Raw genomic sequence first — 21,271 nt, forward strand, 5'->3', positions numbered from 1 at the left:
ATGAAAACAAATACTGATCAATGCTGAGAAAGGAATGCACAGACGAAACCAGTGCAAAATGCACAAAATATAAGGAACAACAAATTAATATGGATTGAACAAAACGTACCTTCCTCTTAATACAATGGTAGATCAAATAAATGAAACACAGTGGAAGACAAACCTGAAACTATGCTTAAAAAAATATGAAGCGTTCGATTCGAGAAACCGTACCTGGTTATCAAAGCTTGTTGTCTATTGGAGACAGATGCTGTTGTCAAATTAAGGGAAGCCCCTTTGTGGGTTCTAAAAGTTAGATGAAATATGGAATTAAAGAGAAAGAATCGAAAATATAATAGTTTAGATAATATGTAAATAAACGATACCTGAATATATCTATATATATATATGCAAATGTAATAGCGCTCAAATATTTTGGGATTCAAAAGGAGGGGAATAATGGGACGCGGGCTACACAGCACAGGAGAAAAAGAAAAATGCGAAACAGAGCCAGCCAAACGCTCCAAAATGTTGGTATTGATTAGTGCAAATAAAATAAATAAAATAAAAATTATCAACTTTAAACTTACCGATTTGTCGATAAACTGAAAGAAAAAAAAATTACGACCAGGTTACATACATACATGTGCCATAGACGTATGCGCGGAATACTTGTACAATGCAAAAAAAATTACAGAAACTCCTAATCAAAGGTGGTCTGGGATTATGTGTGTTGGAAACAAATTGATAACTGGTCAAAATATTTTAGCAAAAATGAACTACGACTACACACCACTACCTTTTCCATTTGGAATTAACTGTGATCATTCTATGGAATATGTGTAAAAGTCTGCTTTATGTATACTTCTTTTCAAAAGAAAAGCGCTAAATTAATACAACTATTACAACATTTTTTCCGTTTCTGCCGCGCCTCGTCCGGACGTAAGCAGCAACATCGATCACACCTTCTCACCCACTCATTTCTATACCAGGGTAGCTTTTCAAAAAAGGTGTAAATATGTATCACCCTACTATCATCGTACTATTTTTTTTTTCCGAATTAATGATTGATTGCTGTGCTTTTCTTTTTCGCTTTTACCTTTTCTATTTATTTATTTTCTTTCAAATTCTTTGCTTTGTTATTGTATATATGCTACATTATGTTGATAAGTGGCGTTTAGTGTTTGTATTCCTTTCTGAGTAAAGTCCAGTAGGTTGCGTACTCATCTGCCCTCGAAACCCAGCAATTGGCAAATATATCCTCATACTGCTTAAATTAACTTTCCAGAAGAACCAAAATTCAAACTTTTTGCTTGATCTATTAATTTAATTTTTTTTATTGATTCAACGTTAAGGAAAACTAAGATTTCCCCTTCCAGCTAATTTCTAGTTCTTTTCAGTTGATCTGACAAGCATTTTTTTGACCCACTTCATATGACGTCATCCGGCAATTGGGTTCTTCCCATATCGGCCATTTCCATTTGTCCCCGGTGCTAAAAAAACGTAAAATAAATGTCAACCCCGAAAAAAAAAGATATTTTTAGCGAAGTACCGATGTGCAAATTATATCGACGCGTCGGAAAGCATTCCAAAATCAAACCGATGAATGTAACCATAACTATCTGCGAATACTCCTTTGTCAAAGTCTTGCCGATAGCTGATATGGTTGATGACGGATTTTTTTCTGGAATCAGTCTTATTACTTGTGACATACTCTCTTTTTAGGAGTCCGCTTTTTCCGCTCAAAAGCAAAATACGACTATCATTTGAACCACTTCCTATGAGGATGTCATGATCGGTTCCAACTGTTACAAAATCCGTTTTGTACCTTTCATGATTTTCGGTACTCATCCTTCGATACTCGTTTACAACTTCCCGCCCAGCGGTTTCCACATCCAATTGTATAATTCTAGTGCATTCTGGCTCATTGGTCATAATAAATAATCCTGGGTCTTGAGATGTGTCGAATTTGTTTTGATTTATTGAAATTTGATCCACACTTAAGGTATCTTCGCCCAAAATATAACCCATATCAAGCTGAAGCATCTTTTCATTACGAAAATCATAGCAGTTGACAAATCCACGACCTGTGCCGGCAATTAAATTATGTCTGTTCGACTCCGAAGAAAGATAAGTTATCTCACCTACTTTATTATCAATTGGAAGGATCAAGGCCGCATTGCGATTTTGCATTCTGATATCGAACACATTTATGCTTTTTGAGCAACCTGCATATATAATGTTTTCTTTCCCACTTATGCAATTCACAGGGTCAGCACTATTCATACCTTGTAGCATGGCTTTATGTTCAAGATCCCAATGTTGAACAGTGCACTGATAGCAACAAAAGAAATCACCTTCATTTGTGTTATCGAATATAATATCATTTATATGAAAGACAGTTTCTATTGGGATACTTAGTAGAACAGTTATTGGTTGGGTTTCACCTTCATCATTAAGCGAACTCAAACAAACATTGTAATCGCCAACAGCAGAAGTGAGTACGAAGTTACCAGCATTCGATTGGGTTAGATGTGTGATAGTAGAATTATGAACCTTCTGCGAAATATCGTTCCTCATAAACCGTGTGTGTGAACCGTATATAAGCTTATTGCTAAAGAAGAGGCATTTGGATGGTAAGAGAAGAAGTTTTTAAAGAAAAGTCGATCGACTAAATAAAGAGACGCTTATTCTTCCCCTCTCTTCACAATTTTATTTTTCTTCCTCTTTTTTATTTTTTTTTTTTTGGAACCCTCGATATCGAAGAGAGGAAGTAGCATATTCCAAGGAAAGTTGGTTAGCGCAACTATGTATGTTATCTAATTTTAATGCCGACACAATTAATAACTTAGAAGGCAACAACGAACACTAAAATGTCTTCAGTGATTCCGAAGTATTTTAAAGTGACGCAAATAAAGTCCACAATAGCTCTTCCTCTCAAAAAGAAGAATGCAATGAAGACATTAGGCTTAACCAGACGACTGCAAACAGTTTATCACAAGATTACACCTCAGGAAGCTGGACAGATAGCGATAGTTAAAGAACTTGTAAAAGTTGAGCTTAGTCCGATAAAGAAATCTCGCCGAAAGATGAGGATGGAACGAAAGTCAGACCCTGGCTTTACGATTATCAGCAAAGCACGCTAAATTACATACAGAGGAGAACATGTATATACTATTTAAGAATAAACACAATACTATTAAAGGCCCAGTAAAATTGTATACATAAATGAAGATGAGGTCTGAAGCTTAATCTCCACCAAAAGTCCAAGAAAAATAAAGCTTAACAAAACTTATCGACAAATACGGAATTTAGCACATAATGAATCACATGAAGAGTGCCGAAATTTATCATCAATTTCTTGCTATTTTATCGCTACCTAAATGTCAAAGTTCTTTACCATTCGAGTGAATGTAGCACAGTTGTAAGCCTTAATAAAGATGCAAAAGGAAATATTGGTAACATATTCGGTTGGTATCAACGCTTTGAGATTGCGGCATCTTTTTATTCATTTACTATTATTCTTTTTTTTTAATTTGGACCCAGCATTCTAAATTTCTTCGCTGATGGCGTACTGAAACGACCAACAACATCTGCATTTTGACCATTAGCGTTGGAATAATCGTCTGTGCGAAGGACCTTCTGCAAATCTGCTTCATTGATACTGACAGGTTGTTTTCTTCTGGATTTTGTTGTTGGTGTTTGAGTGCAACTTATATTCGCATAAGACTGTGAACCCAGAGAATTGTCACTTGAGACCAAGGAATCATCTACCATTTTTAATATAGCTTTTGCCGATATTGTCATGGAGTTGTCAATACGTTCGTGATTGTAGAGGTAATTATGCTTTGAATGTGAAATTGATAAACCTTTGCGCGGAGCTTTGATATCCACTGCCTTTAGACGCTTCGTTGCCAATGGTGATTCTGATTCCAGATTAGACGAGATTGAGATATTAGAAGTTGAAAAAGACGCCATATTTTTGTTAAAGTTAAGGTTGCTCATCGTGTTAGATATATTCATACTGCTTGATTCCATGACTGAAAAAGATCTCTTACTTCCAAGTGTGCTCTCCTGATCTTCCTGAAACGAAGAATCCTCCACTTTATGCTCATAACTTCCTAGTACTGTGATTTCGATTAGATGCTTTCCAAAACCTAATATGCAATTACTATTTTTAGTGGAAGCAAATATTCTATCTATTGGATCAACCAATTTCTTGTGGGGTGATTTCCATTCATTTTTCGTTAAATCGGTACGGTTATTCTTGTGCTTGCCATCACTGCTACTTTCTTGAGTATTTATTTCAGCATAGTGATAATTTTCTTTAAGTGGTTGCTTATATTTTCGTATAGAGTTTCTGGCAAACCGAACTTCGGAGATCAAATTCACTGCACGCTCCTTGGTCATTGACGGAGGTAATGTCTGTCTATGTAGAAGTGCTATGAACGGGAAAAGCTTGTCATCGATATTTTTGAACATTTTTGGAAATCGATAGGATGGTTTCTCTTTTAATATAGAAGTTTTTGGCTCGAGATCGGTTTGGGAAGATTGTCCCATGTTCTCCTTCCCTATAGTTCTTCTCTCTTCGTGTAAGCTTTCTTTTAAAAGTGTATGCCCACTGACATTTGGGATGGAAAAAGATTTCTTCACAGTAAGATTTTTTCTATGGTTTGATCGAAGACTAAGGTTATTGGAGATATCCTTTAGCATATTATTAAACTGTACTGCAATATTTGTATTATGATACTTGTATATTATCTTGAATGAAACAAGTAATAACTGCTAACGTACAAGTAATTGGTACTTGTAAGAAAAAAAGGCTACCAGGGATGGTTTTTTATTTCCTTTCAAAGAGTAATAATATTTGATTTCACCGATCAGGGAGTTTCCTATTCCCTTTTGCTTTTTCCGGTTGAGTGAAAAAACCAAATAATTAAACAGCATGTCGTATTTATACTTTGCCTGATATGGCTAAATAGGCTGTTCTGATAATAGTAAGAGTGGGGGAACACAAAAAAAAAGTGCACGCTCAACAGTCGATCGACGCATGAACTTTTAAAGTCGACGTACTCACAAAATTTAAAAATTCGTGGGAAAATTGAAAAAAAGAAATAAATCACTTGACAAATGACATCGAAGGAAAAAATGATAGAGTGAACGTTCTGGTGATTATTACTGTCAAAATTCCTCCTGGTCATATAGGCATATCCAGAGAAAATTTACAATATCACACTACGCAAAGCTTTATTTGCATATAGTAGGTGCAAATTGTATAAGATGACCCGTGGACACAATATTTATTCTCTTGTTCGTGGACGCATTCGTACATCCATGAACAAGAATAATCTTTTCAACCTGTATAAGAAATCTAAACCGTTTTTTAAAAATTTGACATTGTATCAGCAGAAATGGGTGTCAAAGCAGGAGACACGGGCGTATCATGGCGAAGAAATAAGAGAGGGTAGATGGCAAACTTTATTCAGAAAGAAATTGGACGGTGTTGCTCAATTAGATGCATCTTTGAAAGGTAATGTTAAACCCACACCAATGGTTCTCCAGACATATGCACCTTTGGAAAAAAGATTAGACTTTGCAATTTTCAGGTCTATGTTTGCATCATCTGTACGTCAGGCGAAGGCCTTTATATTGGGTGGATATGTTAAAGTGAATGATGTCACTGTTAAACATCCTGGCTTCATTTTAAAGCCAGGTGATATTTTTTCTGTCGACCCGGACAAAGTAATGGAAGCCATGGGGAAAAAGAAGCCAAGCTTGAAAGAAGCATATAAAATTGACAAATTCCAAGTGATACAATGGCAAAAGTTTGTGGAAAAGGCCAAAAACGATCCAAGAAGAGTTTGGAAACTGCAACAGGATAAGCACAACAAACGTTCTATTCTATACAAGAACAAAGAGGTTCCAGGACAATCACCAGAGGAATCTACTGATATCAAGAAGAGACTCGAAGGATTACAGGAGTTGAAATTAAAGAAGATGAAAACTGTTCAACGTAGTGTGAGCAGAAAATCGATATTAAAAGACATCTATCGAACTGCCAAGAAGACATTTGATGAGAAGAAAGATGTGACCGCCGATGTCTTTGTATCTCAGTTTGGGAAAGAGCTTTCTGGAAAATGCTTTCAAGTTTATGAACTAGTTGCAAATCAAAGCAAAATAATGGAATTGAAGGCTAAACCGGCAGAAGAAGAATTATCAAAAATTGTTCCTTCTTATAAGGATGGTAAGGCTATAGGCGAGTCCTATGATGATTCACGTTCTAAGAAGATTAGACAGCTTTTATCCGAGTTGAACACTAAATACTTGGATAAGATCAGGGATGATTTTACAAACAAGCCAATGTCCGAGGATGAGCTTGTGAAGATGTGGGTCGCATCACTGAAGAAACATCCTAAGATCCCTGAATTGACAGAAGTTGAAGAGAAAGGCTCTTATTATCTGAACCTTCCTTGGCAACGTGGTATGTATGGATTAAAGGATCCATCAAAGCCATACTTTACACCTTGGACACCAAGACAATTTCTTGCACCATTTGCAATTCTTCCTAAACATATAGAAATATCATTTGAGACATGTCATGCGGTCTACTTGAAGATCCTGTTGCAAGACCGGGTGAGTCCGAGGTGATATCTCCATTCGATAGTGATATTCATCAAAGAGCGTACATGTACTACGTGAAGAAGGGAATGTGAATACCTGAGCTATTCGCTCAGTTTGATATGCTCAGCTTGTAAATAATTATATGGGCGCATACCAGTATAAATAGGTAATAATAGAAGACAATTATAGTAAACAAACATATTGTAACAAACAGGTCTACTGGCGTTGAAATCAAAGTGGACAATCATGTCAACAATGCCACTACCAAAGTAATAAAAAAAATAGAAAATCGTGTACACAAGCTAAGGCTGTATACACTACAAAAAAATACAAAGATACAATTACAAGCTTGATGAAACAAGATCAGAGGGTAAACGATATAATGTTAATCTAAAGAACACAATTAGGGTTGCAAACAGCTGTAATTATTCATTACCATACCGGTATATTTTTCTGTACTTTTTTTTTTTTTTACCTGGCATGTTCTTCTTCTATTTACATCATATAAGCTGTTGGTGAATATATATATGTTGGGTTTTTGATCGGGAGATCAATTGATGAATTCAAGCTTACTGAATGCTCTCCTAAAGGTACTACCGAGAACCCAGGCTAAAAGAGAACTCCGATGGATTAAAAACGAACTTCCAGAGGAAAAATGGGAACACGCAGTTGACCAAAGATCACATTTGGTTCCATTGCAATATATTTTAGGCAACACACCGTTTGGAAAACTGACTATCAAATGTGCATCTGGGGTTCTTATTCCCAGATGGGAAACAGAGGAATGGTGCATGGAAATGAAAAAATCTATAGGAGCTAGCTTGTCTGGTAAGAATATTCTCGACTATTGCACTGGAACGGGATGCATAGCTTTAAGTATTGCTACTGATTCTCAAATGAGACCTGCAAATGTTATCGGGACAGATATAAGCAATGCAGCACTTTCTTTGGCCGAGGAAAATAAATCGGCGTGTCAGCCAGTACTTTCAAGACTAGGTTGCAATATTGCTTTCGAAAGATGCGATCTTCGGAAACTTGAAATACCGAAATCTGCGGATGGATTTGATTTTTTGGTGTCCAACCCACCATATATTCCTAAGGGTAAGATGTCTGTTGAATGTGGCGTTGAATGTTCCGTCTTGAAATATGAACCACGGATAGCTCTTGTTGGAAATCTTGAGTTTTACCACTACTTAACTGCTTTGTTACCAAAGATAGGTGCCCGAGGATTTATATTTGAAGTTGGCTACAAACAGCAGGCTGAAGCAACAAGAAGATACCTACCAAACACATGGAAATGTGGTATAAGATATGATAGTGCGGGAACCATACGTAACGTGATTGGCTGGTGCGATCCCGAATTTGATGCCTTAAATGGTATGGTTCGGGAAATTCTTTAATATATTCGTTCATTTCGTGCTACTGCATTTTGGTCATTTTATAAAAATGTTCACAGATAGCAAACCAATACAAGCTTTTTTATGGTTTCAGTATTAACAAATTTTCAGTGCTAGCAGCTAATGCCAACACAGTACATGTCAACATATTTACAAATTTAAGCAGAGGAGTCACTTGCAAGCTTAATCTTTTTCACCTCTTCCTGCTGCTCAACACCAGCTCTCTTCTTAGATCTCCTTCCAGAGGCCACAGCACCCTCAGTCGGAATCACCTTTATACCGGAAAGAAAATATCCACCCCCACCAACAGATGTCATTGTAGGATGAAGCCTTCCAGGAATGGTTTGAAAATGGCGGACTCGAGATTCATAAATATTTGGTAGGAGAATATGTTTATCTCTTAAAAATATATGACTCAATCCGATTAAGATCTCCTTATACTGGCTGTAAACGACAATCGATCTCGAGCCTGCAATTTTATTAATTATTTTGGGAACGAAGCCAACTGGATTCAGCGTAGAAACGTAAACTAAACCATCAAATGCACCATGCTGAACCATATCCAGAGACTCGTTAAGTTGTTTCACTTTCTTCATTCTCCTGTAATATCTTTTCCTTCTCATATCAGGCATAGCTTTTACCACATCATCTGGAAATGGTCCGACGTTTGGTTTGTTGTCTGCAGGTTCCATAAATTGAAGAAGATTTATTGGCTTCACCATCTTATAGAGTTCTTCCTCGGAATAATTCGTATGCATTAGATGTGCAATCTTGGGTTGATCATTTTCGTGAAGAAGAGTAATAGTTCCCTCTCCGTGCATTCTTTCCAGCATTGCGTACACAACAATTCCCCCAGTTTCATCCATCACAAGATAATTTCCTCCTGGCATTACATTAGCATGGCTCATCATCATCCCAAGAACTTCTTCACTCAAGCCCTGTATTTTGTCCATTTCTCTGTCATTTCTCATATGATTTAACAGATTCGATGGAGAAAGAGCATTCACAGTAAATCTTCTGGAAAACTTTCGTTGCTTTCTAATAACATACTTGTCTTGAGAGTAAACTGTTTTCTTGTCAAAAGATTCATGACCCTCAATAATTTTGCTAATAAGCTTGTTGGCGATCTCATTTCCACCACCCTGCTTTTTTATTTTCTCAATTTCCTCTGCTGTCACCTTCTGAACTTCATCACCTTTATCAACTAAGTTTCGGTTGTCCTCCGAAGAAGAAAACTCTGGGATCGGGGTAGATTCATTACTATCGGCATCTTCTAAACCATATGTTATGCTCTTTAACGGCTGAACTCTCTTATTCTCCAGAATTTCGAAAGACTGCCCATAACTATATCCAACAATGTAATTTGCACCAAAAATACCAAACTTTCCAAGACTGATAGTTCCATCTCGACGAACTTCAATAATTTTTGTTGCACCAGACGGAAGTGTTAGGATCACATAGTCATTAAATGATATGATCTTTCTCTGATGTTCCTTTATTGTCCCAAGTACTTTTCCCATCATTCTACCATATGCAAAATGCAATTACGTAAATATTATTGATGCTTATATCTTACCACGATCAGAATGGTACTGTTGGTCTCTGTATCTGTCCCGATAATGCACCACCTGAAAAAAGCATCAATAGGATAAAAATCACTTTATTTTTTTTTTTTTTTTAGAAAGGCATCAAAAAATTTTTCACCTAGCTCACCCATCTGAAATATGAATTTCTTAGCTTGCATCAGAAGGATCCAAAATTACTTATTGAAGTTAATCACCTCTACACGGATCTTCAAGCTTTGCAAACACAAAAGAATGGGTAGAAGAGCCAGAAATAAACAAGGAGCCCCCCCATCCTTTGAGGAGATTCAAACGGCAAAGGAAAAGCGTGCTTTGAAGAAGAGAAAGAGATTAGATTCATCAAAAGCTGCTGAAAGTCCAAAGAAGCCTAAGGCCGCAAAAAAAGACAAGAAACCTCGGAAAAAAGAAGAAACATCGGAGACACAGGGAACAGATGAAACAGAGTTTCCTGCAGATTTGCCGGAAGTTGATTATGATGAGCTTTCACGAGAGAAGAAGTCGTTATTTGAAGATTCTGAGGATGATGACAAGGAAGACGACGAAGACGATAATGTTAAGGTTGGGACATTAGATGACTTTGATGCTGAGCAGGAGGAACAAATAGATGATGATGTTGATGAGTATGATTCTGAAGAGGAGAACCGTGCTAAGCCTGCCTTCTCTGACGAAGAAGATGCCGGAGACGAGCTTGAAATGGAGAAGATAAATGCATCTAACATGGAAAAGTACTCTGAATTGTTAGATAGACGGGCTGAGGAGGAAAAATTAGAGGCTGAGGAAGAGCTCATCGAGGGAGCCATTGAGCAACCAAGGCCCAAAATTTTGCCCCCACCAGGTACCGAGGAAGAGGATAATCCTCAGAATCATGATATCACTTTTGTGAGAACAAGAATGTTGGAGATTGTTAAAGTTTTAGAGAAGTTCAACGAGTTAGGTGAAGAGGGTAGAAGCAGATCTGAATACGTTGATAGATTGATAAAAGATATATGCGAATATTATGGATACACGCCGTTCTTGGCAGAAAAATTGTTCGATCTCTTTACTCCATCCGAGGCGATGGAATTTTTCGAGGCCAACGAAGTTCACAGACCAATCACCATAAGAACCAATACTTTGAGAACAAGAAGGCGTGACTTGGCTCAAGCATTAGTGAACAGGGGTGTGAATCTCCAACCCATCGGAAAATGGACTAAAGTGGGGCTTCAGATTTTCGATTCCCAAGTCCCAATTGGTGCCACACCAGAATATTTAGCTGGTCACTATATATTACAAGCTGCCTCTTCGTTTCTTCCGGTGATGGCTCTTGATCCACATGAGAATGAACGAATATTAGATATGGCGGCCGCACCAGGTGGTAAAACTACATATATTGCTGCTATGATGAAAAACACGGGTTGTGTGTTTGCGAACGATTCAAACAAAGCAAGAACAAAGGCTTTGGTTGCAAATATTCATAGGTTAGGTTGTGAGAATGTTATTGTCTGTAACTATGATGCACGTGAATTTCCTAAAGTGATTGGAGGATTTGATCGTGTGCTTTTGGATGCCCCATGCTCTGGTACTGGTGTTATATCTAAAGATGCTAGTGTGAAGACTTCGCGTACGCCAAAAGATTTTATGAATATTCCGCATTTGCAGAAGCAGCTCTTGCTTTCAGCCATAGATTCTGTGAATGCACATTCAAAAGAGGGAGGTGTGATTACGTACTCAACATGCTCTGTGACTGTTGACGAGGATGAATGTGTTGTAGATTATGCTCTTAGGAAGAGGCCAAACGTTAAATTGGTGGACACTGGACTTGCAATCGGTAAGGAAGGATTTACGTCCTACAGGGGAAAAAAATTCCACAAGAGTCTTTCACTAACGAGAAGGTACTTCCCACATGTCTATAATGTTGACGGATTTTATGTTGCCAAGTTTCAAAAGATCGCTCCAAGTCCTCATGATAAATCTAAGGCTGGTGCTGCTGAGAAGGAGAAGGCTATAAGAGCAGACGAAGAGGAAGAAGGAATCATTTTCAACGACTTTGCCAAATTTGACGAGACCCAGGATAAACAGTTGATGAAAGATTCGTTGAGTAGAAGTCTTAAGAGAAAGGGTATTAATCCTAAATCCGTTAATATCGATCAGAAGCTAGAAAGGGTGGAGGAGAAAGTTGATGAAGCTGAAAAGAAGGATGATTAGATTAATCTTTTGAAATTCGCCAAGCATATATGTACAGTAATGTTAATCAGCACCTATAATTGGTTGTAACAGAATCATAATGTACGTAGAGAAATAGTATATTTTGTAAGGTTTACCGGTTTTGGCTGCGCGTTTCAAAACGGTGGGATACCGGACAATTTAGGCATACTATTGAAAGGCAAGACATGTACTCTGCTTTCAGACATACTCTGATTTTAATGAATGATAGAAAGAAATTTGAATTAGCCAAATATCTTACAATTATATTTATAGTCTAATTTACATGCTTTTTTTTTTTTTTACAATAAATGAGCACATCCCATACGATTCTCCTTCAAATATTCAGGTCCCATTTCCTCATACTGCTTTTTTGTAATATAACTGCTCTTTGCTTCATCAGTCACAGCCCATTTAGCCATTCCCCTCCAAGTATCCAAAAGCGGATCTTCAGCACGACGAACATTGAACTTCATTCCTACCGGGAGAAAAGATTCAAACTCAAGACGAAGCCTTGAATCAAAGTTTTTAAACAGTGTGGAACCACCAGTAAGAAAAACATCACCCACGATCGAACTAACGTCATCACCAGAAAATCCCAACTCTGAAGGTAGACGCTTAAGTGCAGTTTGTTCACAAAGCTCACCCAACCCGCATTGATCCAAGCCTGCAATCGATGGCTGAAATATAATTTCTGGCACTCTGATACGCTCAACATTAAGATGAATCTGATGTTGCTGGTGCTGTTCATCTGGATCCCAATCTCTTGGTCCTCTGACAAATCTATGAATAATAGACTTCTTCCAGCTGTACTGTGCTTGTAATGTATCATTTATTGTGAATTCCGGGTCATATCTCAGAAGTTCTTCCTCGAGGTCATATATTCTCTTTTCATATTCCTCTTCAACATCTGAGTCTGAACCTTTAGCAATGTCCCTATATATAGACCAGTCATCATCATTTGCGCCAAACGTATCATTTGGATCATTGTCTATTGTCACATTTGTTGCTTTTCTCTTTCTTCCACCACGTCCTTCCGACTCTTCGCTAGCTAAAGAGGCAATGTTCTTCATTCTCAGCTGTGATGCTCTGGATTTTCTATCCGTTAGTTCCTCCTTCAGACGTATTCTATCCTTTCTCCTTTTTTTTAATATACGTAATCTCTTTCTACGGGCTGCAATCCACGAACTTAAATCTGATTTCCTCCACTCCTCATCCTTTTTAGCGGCCTCTTCGGCAGTCTTTCTAGCAATTTCCTTCTCTTTCTTGGCTCTCTGTCTGGCATCGTATCCAGCTTTCATTAGACGTTGTTTTCTCTTCTCCTTAATTTGCTCTTCATCTAATTTCTCATCAGGTATATCTATCAAATCAAATGATGGTGGTTGGTCACTTGCATCATTTTCGCCCACATCCTGGTTTCTCGCACGCTTTAAGGAGCGCTCAAGGTTTGAAATATAGTTATGCAAGTCCTTGTCATCATCAAATCCAGCTTCTCTTAAAGTGCTCACCACTTCCTTTTTGTTCATGCTCTTAAGTTTGGTCTCCATTGTGGTGAAATATTCATAGTCATGCTCCTTTTCTAAAAGCTTTTGAAGCCTTCTCTCACGTGCCTGTTCTTGGAGTTTCTTCATTGTCTGCTTCTTTTTTTCTTCTTCTTGCCGAAGCTCCTCCTCCGTTTTTTCTTGCTTCGCAATCTCATTAAAAGGTGCTTCTAGTGTTATATCCTTCTTTTCCAAATTATCCAAATCAAGGTAGTGGGATACTTCATGCTGGTAATCATTTGAAACATAGCAAAAGTCTTTAACCATATTCTCAACCTGAAAATCATTTATCCTAGAGGGGAAGTATGGATACTTTAATTGCAAGGATGAACTAAGATACTCCACAGCTTGTCTTCCAGCCCAATCAATTCTCTTTGAAACATCCAAGATAGGTTTACCCCCAACAACCGGAATCAATTTCGTTGAGTTGTAACCTGACCCTATAACTAATCCAGTGTTTCCCCCATTATAATAGAAACTGAAAAGGGAATCGACTCCAAAAGTGCACTTTGGCACGCTGTATGTTTCGAACAAAAGCTCTGTTAATCCTGATCTCTGTTGAAAGGGAGAAACCAAAGGCTCTGTCATAATTACTGGGTTCTCAACAAAATCTTGTGAATCAACGCCCACGTGTAAAAATGAATAGTCAAGAATTGACTCAACAGAGTTCCAGTTTGTGATTATGGACCCGTCAAAAGGATTCTTCATGTTAGATTTCACACCGGAGTCAATAAGAACATCATTTCCAACCATATTTAACGCTCTTTTAAGCTTCTTATCCTTATAGTGTGATGTAATAGAGGGGAAGACGGATGATGGATCTTTCATGCCAGCCATACCAACTCGAGTTGTGTGTCTTCCGAAATCAATCACTATCGGAACACCATCTCGCCAATCATGTTTGAATGGTTCTGTCTGCTTTGGCTCCACATAATCTTTCATCTTATAAACCTTCCTCGGAGCCAATACCTCTTGAGCAGCATCGTGTAAATCCGGCGTTTCTTTATCTGTATCTGTGGTCATAAGTAGTAAACTTTAAATATTCCCAAGAACTGGAAGAAGTATCAAGGCCACAATAATGTGATGTACTTTTTCTCTGGGAGCCCTTACTTGGAATCTGCAAGAATTGTTACGGGAACAAGGCATCACACTCTGACCAATCAGATATTCGTCCATTTCATCACACTCGTTATTACTACCTCGTGATTTTTTTTTCTCTCATTTTTTTCTTATTTTCGTGCCTATTTGAATGAAATGAAGTTTAAAGGAACTACTTCATTGCACCCCTACACACCTGACGCGGTCAAATTCTATGATCCAGCAGTAGATAACCACGTAGATGACTTTTTTTTTCGCGAATTACGGGCGGTAACAAGAATAATTCTCAATTGCAAAAGTATTCTTAAATTATTAAATTCCATTGAGCATGCATAGAACCCTCGTTTCTTCCCCCTTTAACGTAAGTTCTTTTCTGGTTTAATTCGTAGGTGTCTACTGGTTGACAAAATCCCACGTGGATATTTTTACGAAGTATTCAAGGCCCTTTGAGAAGCTATAAAACGAAGTATAGGTCAAAATCAGCCATGAGTGAAGGTGAATTCTCTATCCACGGCTATAATATTGTGACGCTTCTTAAACGGTAAGTTGAGTTTGCGGTCATCCACTTTTTAGTGTGTGGTGTCTATCCATATTAGCATCCAATTGTTTATTTCATACTAATTCAGTTCTTAACTTCAGACTTGAAGCAGCAACCTCCCGGTTAGAAGATGTCACCATTTTCCAAGAAAATGCCGTGAAGGCACAAGAAGAAACAGCAGGCACTTCGGGAAGCAAAGTCGAATCCAAAGCCAAGGCTGAAGATGATGTTATTAAAGCACCAAAGGCAAAAGAGCAATTGGAAAAGTCAAAAGCAATTCAGGCTTACGAGGATTTCATTGAAGAATATGTCGTTCCATTCGTAGATATCTCGAAGAAGTTGGATCCTGTTATAGAAAAACAAGCTCAGCTATTTAAGAAAGCTATTGATGAGGAGAAAACGTTTTTATGGGCAGCATCTCTTTCGAAAAAAGTCTCCAGCACAGATCCAGTATTTGCTGAAATCTTGAAACCAATTAATGATATAATCAGCCAGGTTGTCCAGGTAAAGGACTCGACAAGAGACCCAAAGATTAGCAACAATTTGTCCACAGTTGCTGAGGGTGTTCCTGTTCTTGGCTGGATATGTGTTGAAGCGCCTGTTTCATACATTCCTGATTTCAAAGACTCGGCCCAATTCTGGGGTAATCGTATTATGAAAGAGTTCAGGGGTAAGAATGAGGACCAAGTTTCTTGGGTGAAAGCATTTCTTGGAATTTTTGACGCTTTAAAAGCTTTTGTAAAAGAGTACGAAACAACTGGACCAAGTTGGAAAGTTGACGGTGGAGACATAAAGCAAAATTTGCAAAAGCTTTCGCCAGAAAAGGTGAGCCAGGATGCATCAAAGCCAAATGCTGGTGCTGCAGCACCACCTCCACCACCTCCACCACCTCCGGCATCTGTTTTCGTCGCTGGTGATTCCGATGATAAAACGCAGAAATCAAATGATACGACTAAAACAGGTATGAACGCGGTTTTCTCGGAGTTGAATCAAGGAGAAGATATCACCAAGAATTTAAGAAAGGTGGAAAAATCTCAAATGACACACAAAAACCCAGCATTGAGGGCATCGGGTAATATTCAGGTTCACAAGCCTGTTCCGCCTAAGAAGCCAAGAAACCTCTCTCAGAGACAAACAAGAACTTCGAAGCCACCTAGAAAGGAGTTGGTCGATAACAAATGGATGGTTCAAAACGTTGTAGAGACGGCAGGAGGTCAACCGTTAACACTTGAAGTTACAATGGACCAGAGTGTGTTTATTAGTGATTGTGAAGCAATTGTTGTTCAGATTAAAGGTAAAGTTAATGCTGTCACTATTAATTCCTGTAAAAAGGTTGGTGTTATTTTAGATAGCGGAATTTCTGCTGTTGATATCATCAAATCAGAGCACATCGAAGTTCAAATCGAGAAGCATATTCCAACAATTTCAGCTGATCAAACAGACACTCTTACAATTTACTTATCTAAATCAAGTTTGGATACCGAAATTTATACTTCTTCAACTACATCTCTGAATATTGAGATCGAACAGGGTGATGATATGAAGGAACTTGCTGCTCCAGAGCAATTTAAGCACACGATCGATGCTAAAAATGGAAAATTGATTTCTGTTCCTGTCGAGCACTCCAGCTAGGCTTAGGGTCAGGCATAAAATGCATGTGCTTTACTTTTCTTTAATGAAATAAAATTTTGATTACTTCACTATTGCAAGCACTATTCAGCAATAGTTTACAATTATGTAGTTGGCACATAAGTTTACCTCAAGCTTCATTAACAGTGTATGTACATTCATCTTCTAATTTTAGCCAAGGAATATTTCACTTTTTTTGATGTTGACAATTGCCACTGAAAAACTGGTGCCACTTCCCAAATTTTTTCCCCCTCACTCTCCATATCGCCTTTGAGCGCCGGGGCATTCGCGATTAATTTTTTTCCTTCATCATCCCGGGAACTCGAGTCCGATCGCGCACGATGATCGGTAAAACTTGCCGGTGCCATATAATCTGATTCGGGAAGGTTCCGTTCTCGGCGAATAACAGCCGCACTTGTTTGGTTAAATGTCAGGGTGAAGTTGAGATAAAGTTAAGTGAAATCCGAATAAAAATATATTTATGATTGCGTAAAGCATCGATAATTCTTAAATATATATATCCAGAGTTTGATCTAGTTTCTTAATGTAAATCCCCACATGGTTCATTTATCGTATTAACGAGCTGAAATCGATAACAAGGATTTCTCGGACTCGAGCAAATTGGAGCAAGAAATTTGATGGCCAGCCTCGGAGTCTGCTATTAGAAATCATTTGCTGCATTGTTTTGTTTGTCCGCAAAGCCAAAGCAATTCAATTTTTCACCTATTTGTCGCAATTGACTAACGCTTTTAAACATTTTAGCTTAAATTCAGAAAGGTTGATGGCTTTATAGCTTTTAGAGCAAAGTCACCTTTACCTTAATAGATCATAAGTATAAATTGGGCTGAGCATATGTAACAAAAAAAAAATAAGTAAAAGCAACATTGGAGGACTATAGTAATAAAATCAAAAAAAAAAAAAAAAAAAAACTACACAGACTTGGAAGTTACTCATTTTCGGTCCCTATTGTACTTATCCTTCAAAATTCAGTCCGATCTCCGTTTATCCTGCCTTTGAATTTATATCCACCAACCAATTCTACGTACCTACTTCCCCACTAAATAATTGTTGTACCCTTCCCTCCCAGAATCTATTCATTTTATTTTTATCTCTGCCCAATTCTTGTTCATTCAGATTTTATTTTATTTTTAAATTTTTTTATTATCTCTCCTATATATATATATTCATTTATTTTTGTGTTTGCCCTATCGATTTCATATCTGGTTCTATTTTTCATCTTTTGTTAGTGTTCTGCTCGATTCATACAGTATCAAACTAAGTTTCTTGTACCTTTCTAGAGCGAGCAAGGTCTGTTCTAGTATAATACCACATTCATCATCTTTTTACAGGATATCACAAAAATGCTTAGAACCTCTCTGAGACAGTCGATTAAGAGCATGAGAGTCACTTCAATGAAGGGGTGTCTCTCCAGAGGAGCACCTCTTGTTCTCTCTAAACGATATTTACAGACTTTTTCAAGTCCCGTTCTCGGCTCCGCCATGAGAGCTCAAGTTTCACGCAACATGTTTTCCAATAATTTGACGTTCAGATCATCTTTCCAACTGAAGTTTACTAGGGGTGAAGCTACTATTATTAAAGTGCCAGAAATGGCCGAGTCTATTACAGAGGGTACGTTAGCTTCTTTTACCAAAAAAGTTGGCGACTACATTGGCCAGGATGAGTTGTTGGCTACCATCGAAACTGACAAAATTGATGTCGAGGTGAACTCACCAGTTGGAGGAACAGTGAGGGAATTATTGGCCAATCCCGATGATGATGTTGAAGTCGGCCAGGATTTGGCGAAGATAGAGCCTGGGCCACCACCAGCAGGTGGTGCAAAACCAGCTGAGACAGAACCTTCCAAGCCTGACGAGGAGGCACCTAAAGCGGAAGCCGCAACTGAGAAACCAGCTCCTAAACCAAAAGCTGCATCTATACCTGCTGCTGCCGCTGTCGCTGCTTCTGCTCCAAAGCCAACTTCTGTTCCATCTCCTTCTTCATCCAATTCAGAGCCAGCACCCGCTGCAAAAAGTTCCGTTCCTCCACCTACTGCACCAAGAGTGGTCAGCCCATATGGCCAGTTTTCACGTTCAGAGGAGAGAATCAAGATGAATAGAATGAGAAGAAGAATTGCAGAGAGATTGAAAACCGCCCAAAACACTGCTGCATCTCTCACAACTTTCAACGAGGTTGATATGACCTCTATTATGGAAATGAGAAAGCTGTACAAGGACGAATTCCTCAAGAAGACTGGAATCAAAATGGGATTTATGGGCCCATTCTCTAAAGCATGTACTTTGGCAGCAAAGGATTTCCCATCCGTTGGTGCAGCCATCGAAAACGATGACACTTTGGTTTACAGGGATTATATGGATATTTCTGTGGCTGTTGCCACGCCGAAAGGGTTGGTTACGCCAGTTGTTAGAAATGCAGAATCTCTCTCGATACTAGACATTGAAGCTGAAATCTCAAATCTGGCAAAGAAGGCTAGGGACGGCAAACTTTCTCTTGAAGATCTTGCGGGTGGAACTTTCACAATTTCTAACGGTGGTATCTTTGGATCTTTGTACGGTACACCCATTATAAATTCTCCACAGACTGCTGTGTTAGGTTTGCACGGTATCAAGCAGAGACCTGTTACCGTGAATGGTAAGATTGAATCGAGACCAATGATGTACTTAGCCTTAACATATGATCATAGAGTTCTAGATGGAAGGGAGGCCGTCAGCTTTTTGAGAACTGTGAAAGAATTGATTGAGGATCCAAGAAAGATGCTGTTGATGTGATTTTCCTTATTTATTTTAATTAGGCCATCATAATGAAGACTGACTGCCCAAGAAGCGTGTTTGTTTTACCTGTAGATTATTCACATATTATGCCAGCCAACGATATTGTATACACGTATTTCGTATTTCTTGATTAAGCTTCTACTTTGTTCAACTTCGCTTTCTTCTAGGCTACAATTGCATAATATTGATGACCCCTTTTGTAAAGATGTAACTGTCGATAATCTGAAAATAAACTTTTTTTGCCCGGGGGAATATTTATTTTTCTTGATGAAGTTGACTAAATAAATCGCTGTCTCTTGATACCCCCGCCCGTAATTATAGAGATATGATGCCCAACTGCCAACACCATCTTTCATTTTTACAACTGAAATTGATCATTTCTTAGTTTACTATGCTTTACACAGTGGAAAGGGGTAGTTTAGTAACAAAGAACTACGTCACATCATTTTTTAACTTCCGACCGACGAACGATCAAAGAACACTTTTACGAAATATTCTAACCCAATTCAACAGTTCTATATCTCGTCGATTTGATGATGCTCGGTCGGGCCTATTCCAAGACGCAAACATTAAATTCAATCCTCAGAAGGATGAGTATAATATTTATCCGTTTGAATTGCCCTATAACCTACTAATAAAAGGAAACACAAAGAGCAAATTGATTGGGCGTGAAATATGGCCGGGAATGCTCAACTTATTAGAAACATCATTCATTCCGAATAGATTTATGAACTACAATCTTTCCGAGGACAACACATTTCCCAGTATGCATATATCATTGACCCCATTAGTAAACTACAAAAGGATGAAAATGTTAACATTATACAAACAGGCATTTGAGAAAAAGATAAAGGAGATCAGACCGCTGTTAACCAAGCTTAAATCTACCACATTCACTTTTCAAACTTCACCAAAAATCCTTTCAAATTATGATTACAGTACATTTTACTTGGTTTTGCCGCTTTCACAACAAAGTTGTAAGAATCTTAAACAATTGTCCGACGAACTATCACATATAAGAATAGAATTGTTAAAAGAGCATCAAAATATGGAGCCAGGTGTTTACCCCGGTGAAGAGAAAGATAAACCAATTTTATTTCAACCATGCATTCATTATACTTTAGGTAAGATGAAAATTCCTGCAAGAAAAGATCAGAATTTACATTTTGGAATGTACGAAACCTACTATATGAACGAGGTCCTTCTGAAAACAAAGTCCCAGCTATCAGATATGTTTGGTGCAAAGATGCATGATATTCATAAAATATCGGACCGAAAGCTTTCCTTGAACACCCAAGAGATCGAAAAATTGAAATTTATACCCACGGATTTGACCCTATCAATGAGCGGAGGCCAACTAAGGTATCCATTATCTACTTGATGTGGGCTATGGCTTTACAACATATTTATTTTATATAGCTGTATATAATTGTAATTATAACTGTACCAGAAGTTTAAGATACCAAATTATGAATGGTGAAGTGGCATAACCTGAGTCATCCCAAAAGGGCAACGTCTGTAATATTTACAAATTTCCTAATCGGGTATTTGTGATACTGAGAATGCAAATGTGTAAATGAATACTATTGTCATTTTCCTGTTCTAGCTTAATTACTTACAAGAATTTTTTTTTTTCTTTCGGTATCTATAGATGGAATTAAAAAAACAGCTTAAACAATGTTTGTACATCTTTCTTGACTTGATCTTGTTACTCTTCGTATATCTTTAAAACCGAAAATCCTTTCTCTATCCTTGAATTACTACAGGAAAACCACATATAGAGTTAAAAAAACGGATTAGATATTATAAACAGCATTAAACTGATTACCGTTTATTGTCAGTCAAGTGATTTCCAAATTGAACAGCAATTCCTGATAAGCATACATTAGAAACTTGTGGAAAAGGGTGTTTTGTA

General features: G+C 37.9%; 10 protein-coding genes across 10 annotated transcripts; 6 read left to right on the forward strand and 4 right to left on the reverse strand.

Moving 5' to 3' along the window:
* Positions 1–1,542: 1,542 nt before the first annotated feature.
* BRETT_002922 (uncharacterized protein) lies at positions 1,543–2,559 on the reverse strand (the record flags this gene model as incomplete). Its single annotated transcript, XM_041281439.1, has 1 exon — positions 1,543–2,559. The coding sequence occupies one exon, from the start codon at positions 2,557–2,559 to the stop codon at positions 1,543–1,545; it is 1,017 nt and encodes a 338-aa protein (XP_041139230.1).
* Positions 2,560–3,510: 951 nt separating this feature from the next.
* Positions 3,511–4,539, reverse strand: BRETT_002923 (uncharacterized protein; the record flags this gene model as incomplete). The annotated part of the gene is made up of 1 exon (XM_041281440.1): positions 3,511–4,539. One exon carries the CDS (start codon positions 4,537–4,539, stop codon positions 3,511–3,513), a length of 1,029 nt encoding a protein of 342 aa, XP_041139231.1.
* A 774-nt stretch (positions 4,540–5,313) lies between these two features.
* On the forward strand, positions 5,314–6,627 carry BRETT_002924 (uncharacterized protein; the record flags this gene model as incomplete). Its single annotated transcript, XM_041281441.1, has 1 exon — positions 5,314–6,627. The coding sequence occupies one exon, from the start codon at positions 5,314–5,316 to the stop codon at positions 6,625–6,627; it is 1,314 nt and encodes a 437-aa protein (XP_041139232.1).
* A 530-nt stretch (positions 6,628–7,157) lies between these two features.
* BRETT_002925 (uncharacterized protein) lies at positions 7,158–8,000 on the forward strand (the record flags this gene model as incomplete). The annotated part of the gene is made up of 1 exon (XM_041281442.1): positions 7,158–8,000. The coding sequence occupies one exon, from the start codon at positions 7,158–7,160 to the stop codon at positions 7,998–8,000; it is 843 nt and encodes a 280-aa protein (XP_041139233.1).
* Positions 8,001–8,155: 155 nt separating this feature from the next.
* On the reverse strand, positions 8,156–9,517 carry BRETT_002926 (uncharacterized protein; the record flags this gene model as incomplete). Its single annotated transcript, XM_041281443.1, has 1 exon — positions 8,156–9,517. The coding sequence occupies one exon, from the start codon at positions 9,515–9,517 to the stop codon at positions 8,156–8,158; it is 1,362 nt and encodes a 453-aa protein (XP_041139234.1).
* Positions 9,518–9,814: 297 nt separating this feature from the next.
* On the forward strand, positions 9,815–11,764 carry NOP2 (rRNA (cytosine-C5-)-methyltransferase nop2; the record flags this gene model as incomplete). The annotated part of the gene is made up of 1 exon (XM_041281444.1): positions 9,815–11,764. One exon carries the CDS (start codon positions 9,815–9,817, stop codon positions 11,762–11,764), a length of 1,950 nt encoding a protein of 649 aa, XP_041139235.1.
* A 299-nt stretch (positions 11,765–12,063) lies between these two features.
* BRETT_002928 (uncharacterized protein) lies at positions 12,064–14,325 on the reverse strand (the record flags this gene model as incomplete). Its single annotated transcript, XM_041281445.1, has 1 exon — positions 12,064–14,325. The coding sequence occupies one exon, from the start codon at positions 14,323–14,325 to the stop codon at positions 12,064–12,066; it is 2,262 nt and encodes a 753-aa protein (XP_041139236.1).
* Positions 14,326–14,885: 560 nt separating this feature from the next.
* Positions 14,886–16,570, forward strand: BRETT_002929 (uncharacterized protein; the record flags this gene model as incomplete). Its single annotated transcript, XM_041281446.1, has 2 exons — positions 14,886–14,941; positions 15,040–16,570. The coding sequence occupies 2 exons, from the start codon at positions 14,886–14,888 to the stop codon at positions 16,568–16,570; spliced, it is 1,587 nt and encodes a 528-aa protein (XP_041139237.1).
* A 1,358-nt stretch (positions 16,571–17,928) lies between these two features.
* KGD2 (2-oxoglutarate dehydrogenase complex E2 component) lies at positions 17,929–19,353 on the forward strand (the record flags this gene model as incomplete). Its single annotated transcript, XM_041281447.1, has 1 exon — positions 17,929–19,353. One exon carries the CDS (start codon positions 17,929–17,931, stop codon positions 19,351–19,353), a length of 1,425 nt encoding a protein of 474 aa, XP_041139238.1.
* A 688-nt stretch (positions 19,354–20,041) lies between these two features.
* On the forward strand, positions 20,042–20,737 carry BRETT_002931 (uncharacterized protein; the record flags this gene model as incomplete). The annotated part of the gene is made up of 1 exon (XM_041281448.1): positions 20,042–20,737. One exon carries the CDS (start codon positions 20,042–20,044, stop codon positions 20,735–20,737), a length of 696 nt encoding a protein of 231 aa, XP_041139239.1.
* Positions 20,738–21,271: the final 534 nt, after the last annotated feature.

The sequence above is a fragment of the Brettanomyces bruxellensis genome, chromosome 9 (genome assembly GCF_011074885.1).
Source record: "Brettanomyces bruxellensis chromosome 9, complete sequence".
Lineage (NCBI taxonomy): Eukaryota > Fungi > Ascomycota > Pichiomycetes > Pichiales > Pichiaceae > Brettanomyces > Brettanomyces bruxellensis.